The 8,133-nt window shown below is 46.9% G+C and overlaps 1 protein-coding gene across 1 annotated transcript; it reads left to right on the forward strand.

The window, feature by feature from the left end:
- The first annotated feature begins 560 nt into the window (after positions 1 to 560).
- Positions 561 to 3,899, forward strand: adrb1 (adrenoceptor beta 1). Its single transcript, XM_040176551.2, has one exon. The coding sequence runs from the start codon at positions 1,934 to 1,936 to the stop codon at positions 3,125 to 3,127; it is 1,194 nt and encodes a 397-aa protein (XP_040032485.2). The 5' UTR covers positions 561 to 1,933; the 3' UTR covers positions 3,128 to 3,899.
- The last annotated feature ends 4,234 nt before the right edge of the window (positions 3,900 to 8,133 follow it).

Consider the following 8,133-nt stretch of genomic DNA (forward strand, 5'->3'; position numbering starts at 1 on the left):
AGACTTTGGAGTGTCATAAGAAATTGAAAATGAAGTCCAAATGTAGAAAAAGATGTGTGCGGGGTTAAGTTGGCTGAAGGTTTTCTTATTTTAAGTTAAAACGTGTGAACGGGAAAGTCACAGTTTCCGTCACACATTCGCTCGTCAATCTGTTTGAGTGGGATTGATTAAGATCCTCTCTGCGAATGAAATACAATATTACTTCCAGCTTGTACCTTTGCAAGGAGGGCTTTTATAATTCACAGAGCGGCTGAAAATGTGCACCTACCTCTGCTTCTCACCCCCCCATTCTCGCCTCTGCTTAGAACCTGGAGCTTAAACAAGAAGGCATCACTTCAGCTGATGAAATCAACTTTGACCTTTGGCTCCAAAGGGGCCCAGGCTGCTAAGTAAAGTTTAACTTGCTCTACGTCCCTTTATTCCGAAACACAACGCTCGTATGACGGTGTCTCGAGGGCACTTTGCTTGAGCTTATTTAAGTGAAAGTGAGAGAAGAGGTAAAATATGGAAACATGAAGATGCACATGTATGAATGCAGCCAAAGAGACATTAATACACCAGCACGTTTATGATTGAAAAAAACAGCAACAGTTCCGCTTCAAATCCATCAACCTAAAGGGTCAGTTCACATCATTTATTTTCCTTCTCTTGAGAGGAGAGTATAAATGCTGAGGCCTCATTATTTCAGCCTCCTCGTTTCAAATGCCCGCTCCAAACACGCATGTGGGTGAGCGCCCGAGGTTGCTCACCCAAGCAGCCGATGCCGACAATCTGATGCGGCCTTGTTCGCTTGTTGGGTCGCTCGTGTCGGCCAGTGGGTCGTCGGGTTCACGAACAGGCGTGCAAATCAGCAAACACACACAAAAACAATCACAACAACAAAGAGGTGTGTTCATTTGTGTCTGCAGCCTGTGTGCCTGGAGGCCGGTTCTAACACGATGGAGGCTGCAAAACAGGCTGCTGTCATTTCCAAATAATCTCCTTACCGCTGTGAAGATTAACGTTTAAATGAGGCATAGCACACGTTAAATTCAAATGTTGACAGAATAAGCACTGTGCCACACACATTCTCAGGAGTTAGTTTAATGAAACATGATTTTAGGCCTCTACTCTGTCTTGGGTTACTCTTTTTTGTGGTCACTACGGGTGGATAAAAACAAAGACACGTCTCGCTCTTCTTTCAGATTCTCATCTTTGCGCACGTTTGGATGCATTTCAATGGCCCTGAATTAGTTTGACTGTTGGACAAACCCAAGTGTTATAATTGGCTTAACTCATGACATGGGACCTTTATAACGCTGGGAAAAACGGGCAGATCTGTGGCCTGCAGCCCACACAGCTTCGGAATGTGTTCTTTGTGGTAAAAATATAATTTGGGCAAGTGGAAAGATAAACCTTGTTTGTAATGGCAAGTGGCAAAAACAGTGAAATCCCCGAAGTACATAACATCACGGTGGGATTTTGGATTTACCATAATTGCTTTCACATGGTCCCAAGGCAGATTCTTTAGAAAGATAACAGTCACAGGGCAGTTTGGGGTGGGGTGTGATTAGAGAGCTTCTCGCTAAAAATAAAACTCCTCTTAATAAACGCAAGCGTCGTTCATTCATCCCTCCGCGCGCATTGGGTTAAAAAACGACGCGACAGAGCGGCACTCAATGCAGAATTTGTGATTCCTCTAATTATTTCACCGTCGGGACGATGTTCTCCGCTGGGGTACGTTGATTGGTCCGGAGGAGCGGTGATGTCACCGCCGTGCCGGCCGGTGCGAAACCTCGCGCAAAACCCCAGCGCGAGAGCGCCTCTCCAGATGGAGTTCGGCGCGCAACTGGACTAGATCGGTGTGCCCGTGCGTCCGCGACGCGCTACAAAGGCCGCCTCGCACTGCCTTGATGACCTCGGCCTGGTCCCGCACACCGCGCAGCAGCCCGTCATGGGGGACGGTGGCGCGCACTCCGCGCTGAGTCTCCCGAACGCCTCCGGCACCGAGGCGCCGGACGCGCCGGACTCCGCGACGGCCGCCTCCGAGCGGTGGATGGCGGGGATGAGCGTGCTGATGGGTCTGATCGTCGTGTCCATCGTGCTCGGCAACATCCTGGTCATCGTGGCCATCGCCAAAACGCAGCGGCTGCAGACGCTCACCAACGTGTTCATCGTGTCCCTGGCGGGCGCGGACCTCATCATGGGGCTGCTGGTGGTGCCGTTCGGCGCCGCGCTCGAGGTGCGCGGCTCGTGGCTGTACGGCAGCTTTTTCTGCGAGTTCTGGATCTCCGTGGACGTCCTTTGCGTCACCGCCAGCATCGAGACCCTGTGCGTTATCGCCATAGACAGGTACGTGGCCATCACCTCCCCTTTCCGCTACCAAAGCCTGTTGACTAAAGCTCGGGCCAGAACGGTGGTGTGCGTGGTCTGGGCCATCTCCGCGCTGGTCTCCTTCCTCCCCATCCTGATGCACTGGTCCCGGGACAGCGTGGACACCGCCTGCTACGACGACCCCGAGTGTTGCGACTTCGTCACCAACCGGGCTTACGCCATCTCCTCGTCCATCATATCTTTTTACATCCCTCTGCTGGTTATGATATTTGTTTACGCCCGCGTGTACAGAGAGGCCAAGCAGCAGCTGAGGAAGATCGACAAGTGCGAGGGCAGGTTTCACAACACCTTAACCGGGCTGACGTCGAAGTTCAAGAAGAGGCCGTCTAAGATTCTGGCGCTCAGGGAGCAGAAGGCGCTCAAGACGCTGGGGATCATCATGGGGACGTTCACCCTGTGCTGGCTGCCTTTCTTTATCGTCAACGTGGTGCGCGTGTTCTGCGCCGAGGTGGTGGACAAGGACCTTTTCGTGTTCCTGAACTGGCTCGGTTACGCGAACTCCGCGTTCAACCCCGTCATTTACTGCCGGAGCCCGGACTTCAGGAAGGCGTTCAAGAGGCTGCTGTGCTGCCCGAGGCAAGCCGACCGCCGGCTGCACGCCAGCTCGTGTGACCTGTCGCGGTACTCCGGCGGGTTCGTCTCCGCGCTGGAGCCCGGCGCGTTGGGTCTGTGGTCCGACTGCGCCGCCTTGGACGACGCGGACGGCGGCTTGGGGCGGGCCGCGAAGCTGTCGCACTTGGAATCACAGCTGTGAAGGGAATGGGAAGTAGGCATTTTGTGGTGGATTACTATTTAGTCATGGGGAAGGATGAACGGGGGGGTCTTTTTGGAAAGGTGTGCGCAACATCCGCAACTTAATTGTATTGCAAGCAGTAGGCTATTTTCTTTTTAAAAAAGGTGGTGGAGCTGGACCAACATTATTTCCAAGATGCGCAAATATCACCATGGATAGTTCAGTGATGTTCTTTTGTTGTTGTTTTTAACTATCAACCCTTAATGTTTTGTGGGTGTGGGTGTGATAAACATCCTCGGTGCTGCGCGCATTACGGAACTGGATTCAGCGGATGGACACTCGTTCCAAAGAGCGCACGCTTTCATCCTCCCATTGGACCCGCAGTTCACATGGACGCGGACAGTCAGTGGACACCTCCACGGTTTGCGAGACGTGTCGTCATCTATTCTTTAGAGTGACGCATCTCTGTACTAAAGTGAATGTTATTTAAATCCAGCGGACACGCTTACTGTAATAAGCCTTGTCGTGCTCACAATGTGCAATTTGTACGACGGGTATTTGTTTACATTAAACATAACGTAATTATACGCATATATATATTTATATATATTTATTCCGCGCTGTCTTTTACAACTAAACAAGTGAATGTGGGACTGATTTCGGCCCTTTGTACATATGTTGGTGTTTAAGACTCAAGTGAGGATTTTGAGCCTCTTTCTTTGTATTTAAGCTTTACATGCTATTGTGACGTGGCGTGTTGACTCCTGTGAAATAAAAGGATGTTTCATTGTTATTTACTGTTTTATTATTATAACCAGATCGGCCCGTTGGAGAGAAGATGCCTCTCCATGCACATGGAGAGCATGGAGAGGCATGTTAATGGCTTATGTATTTACTTTATTCTCAACTGCGCCCTGATCACGGTTTATATGAGCACACATGCAGCCATTGGAATAAAACACAAGAGATTGGGTTAAGATTGAGATTGAGGTAAAGAAAAATCAGTTTGAGGAGGAAGAAAAAAACAATCAGGTCACGCTCCAGAAACACTAAATCCTCTATGTACCATAATGCAACTTGAAGGTGTCTTTCATTGGACCCTCGACGCCTCCTTAGTCCCACTTCTCAGGTTTGTATCACAGACTTTCTGTAAATGGACCTGATGATACCTGCGTGTATGGTTGTTTTTTTGGGGGCTGTTGATATGTGACACAAGAGAGATTCACAGCCTTCAGAAAAACATTACAACAGCAGTGCAGCACATTATATTTGAAGGCCTCCTGGCAAAGATTTGCGTCATTATCAAGCATTGTTTGTTTGGCAGGATGTTCGAGTTTGGGCGGATTAGCGGTGGGCTCACAGATGGAGGAGCTAATCAGCAGTTTTAAGAATAATTGCTCCAAATTGCATGTGTATCAGTGGACATTCTGGCTGCTCAAGTCATAGATTAACTGATATCACTGTGACCTCGGCAGCAACAGTTAGTACCACGCTATAGTAAACACACAGTGTACATGCAGAAATAACAGGGGATGGTGATTTACCTTTGTGGTTCACTGCAGTATTTGAAAATAAAGTTTACGAAAGATTCCTGGTATGAAATATAGAAGCAATGTCACTAAATAATATTTCTTAATACTTAATCAGCAATAGTAAATTCGATGATATTCAAAATATGTTATGTATATTTACTGTATAATGATGCTGAAATGTCACAGACGTAATATAATTTATTACACACAGAATTAAGTCAAATTGAAAGTAATTTCCAACTCTCTGCATGAATAACATTTCCTCAAAACTGTTTCTTTAATTGCGTTGCTTTTGCTCCTGCTCAAATATGGTTCAATTTACATTCATTGTCCGTGGAGTGTGGCGATATTTCAGAAGAGACCAGGTGCAATCATTCCCCCATGAAATTCACTCATTCCGAGGCTTCTTAAGCATTTGTAATCAAATCCAAACGTGCTTTCAAAAGCAAAATGAGGCCAGACAGTTTCCATAACCTCCGAAATCAACACAACTACATTAAATAAGCTCATTCGGACCCTCTCGGGGCAACAGGTGGGATGTTTCATTCAGTTATGGACTCAACCTCCTCTCGTCCAGATCGTGAATAACTGCCTACTGCCATCTGACGCCTATACTGCCTACTGCCATCTGACCAAGACAAACAGAAACATCAGAGAGAATATAAAGCACAATTGAGGCCGGGAGACCTTTTTATGAATTGGTAATGTTCCCTTTTCCCAAATGCAACTCAAACTGACGCTAATAAAACAAGCCTCGAAAGCGTGATTTGTCTTGCACGAACACTGCGTACAAAAACAACATCAAACCCGGTTAAAGAGGACTCACGTCGAACGTGTCTCTCAGAGATCCACCGCAAACATGATTATTTTTAAATGCAGTGCAAATGCTGTCATTTTTCTTCAGGGTTCAGGTTGGAGGGGAAGTTGTTCCGAGGTACAAACTACAAAAAACAGCACAGGGATTTTCTGAAAAAAAAAAAAAAAAAAAAAAAAAGGCGGAATGTCAGCACCTGGTAACAATTATTGCTGATTGCCAATGACTGTGGCCTTATCACGTCCCAAACTGATGTGCTAAATGCAACGGCAGCATAAAAGTGCACCGTTTTGCCCAGTTTTCAAGTCCTTTGTGTGTTGACATCAATTGTTACCGAAGAGTACTTTATATATATATTAAAAATGGATATTCACAGAAAACGTGTAACGTATTGATAACCCAAGTGATGGCCATTTAGTGGCCATTTTGAGATAAAGTTAGCTACTCTGGAAACTAAAGTTAGTGTAGCCAGAGGAGAAGCTTTGACATGTGGAGCAGCAGCATTGATTAAGCTCAACTTTCTTTGCGAAGAAAAATGCCTCGAAACTCCTGTCAAATTAAACTCCTCCGTGATTCATTCCGGTCCGAGCCACGCTGTGATTGTTGAGATGCGGCGCCAAAAAGCAGGTGCACGCGCCGCGTGCGTCCATCTGTCTGTATTCCCATGTGAACTTGGCGCTCGGCGTTCTCCATCTGCCGTGCGTCGGCCCTCGCTCTGACTGTCGTAATCTGAACATTTGGGCACATTTGTTACGCCGTGTTTAGCACCTAGTTTATCTTTTAGGGTAATGCAACTTTCTTTCCCAAACAGAGTTTTGATGTACGGCAAAATCAACAAAATCCTCCTACTTCACCAGCACCTGCAGAGCTCACGAGGAAACTGTTGTATTTTGAAACTTCTCAACAAACTCAGACCAGCTATTTCCCCCGTTTCCAGTCTTTTACGCTAAGCTAAGCTAAGCTAAACTAATCAGCTTCTCGCTCCGCCCTCGCATTGAACAAATGGATTCCACTGTGATATTGATCTTTGTTCAAAGCCGTCTGAAAGGGCGGCAGTCCAAAACAACACTGGTGCTCTTTTGCAACCCCTTTCACTGACATTGTGTCACACCAGATAAAAAACAAAAACCCAAACATGATAGCCGCGCAGTAGACAACCCTGTACGTGCAGACCGACCCTTCTAGAGGACGGAACGAGACGTGCGCGGTGCAAGACACGGGTTCGGAGGCCTCTCGCCGCGCTGACCCGAGCGAAGCCCCCACTCTCACTCTCCGCTTTCGCCGCTGTCGGGTGATAACGGCGCTTATGGGGTGTAACCGGCTCATGACAGCGGTGCAAGTCAAAGGCCTCCCCCGCTGTGTCAGCGTAGGGAGGAGAAGCCCCTGTAGCGTCCAAACGCACAGCGGGAGAGCAACTCCAAGATTTTTAACCATAAGAAAGAAGAACTAGGAGGTGCAGTCGGTACATCCGTGAAGTTTAGTCCTATTTAAATGAAGGGGAATGAAGAAATACAAGGTACCATTAAATGGAAACACTGAAGTGAAGCAGAGCACTTGAATGAATATGAACGTGGTCACGCGCCACCACTTCCGAGCAATGAAACTGAGCAGCAGCTTGTTTAGAAGCCTCCATCTCGCTCAAGGCCTCGCTGGCTCTTTGCGCTGAGCAAATGATTAAAGCCTCTACTCTCATCTGCCCCCTGCATGAAGTTTGGAAAAGTGAGTTCTGGTTTCAGCGTGAGACAAAATATATTTCATTCCTCAATCCATTCATTCATTCATTTCTTTTTTTTTCTCTCACAGAACTGCAGGGCGAAAAAATGAAACCCTCAAAGAGCAGGAGAGGTGGCATAGAATCAAAGCATTACCGTGACGTTCTGCACGTCTGAGGGCGGATTTTCTAACGCTATCTAATAATAGACTTGATGGATACATGAATATTTCCAATCAAAAAAAAGAGGGTATTTTTCGTACACAGAATGACAAAGCGCTGAAGCTGAAAGACACCCGGACTTATGGGACACTCATTATGCCGTTCATATTCGAATGTGTCTTATCCTAATGCTGCAGCTGTTGGGTTTGTAATATAGTAAAGAAAAATAGACACGGACGGGCAGCTCGAGAGCTTCTGCCACTGTGTTCAAAGGACACAGGCGATGCTTCGTGAATTCAAGGGTGGCCAACTACGCTGACAGAAGTATCCTTTACCAGAGAGCTAAAAATAGCCCCACACCAACTATTCTGAATTGGCAATTTGAACCCGCCGCTCTGCCTGCGGAGAAAATGGGAAATATCACCGACACGGGACCAGAATGTCCAAATAAAAAAAATATCTTAATTTTTAACCGTTGCTCCCGAAACGCCGGTTTAATTCGTGATAAACTAGGGCAGATAATCGATGCCTTCATTGATACTAAAATCCTCCTGGACTTGTTTTTTGGAGTCCGGGTTTGACTGACAGGTACAGCATTGACCTCCAACGCCGCTGACTCAGCTGCTTTTTTTTTGTGTCACAAAGAGTCAGAGAAAGGATCTTCTCTCTGTGAAAAATGTCCCGACCTCAAATTAAATGACATTCCAATGAAATACAAACAACTCAAACGAGAGCAGCAGATGTTCAGGTCAGGCGAAAGTAAAAAAAAAAAAAAAAAGACAAAAAGAAGAGACATGTGGCACCGTGG

The sequence above is a fragment of the Gasterosteus aculeatus genome, chromosome 5 (genome assembly GCF_964276395.1).
Source record: "Gasterosteus aculeatus chromosome 5, fGasAcu3.hap1.1, whole genome shotgun sequence".
Taxonomy (NCBI): domain Eukaryota; kingdom Metazoa; phylum Chordata; class Actinopteri; order Perciformes; family Gasterosteidae; genus Gasterosteus; species Gasterosteus aculeatus.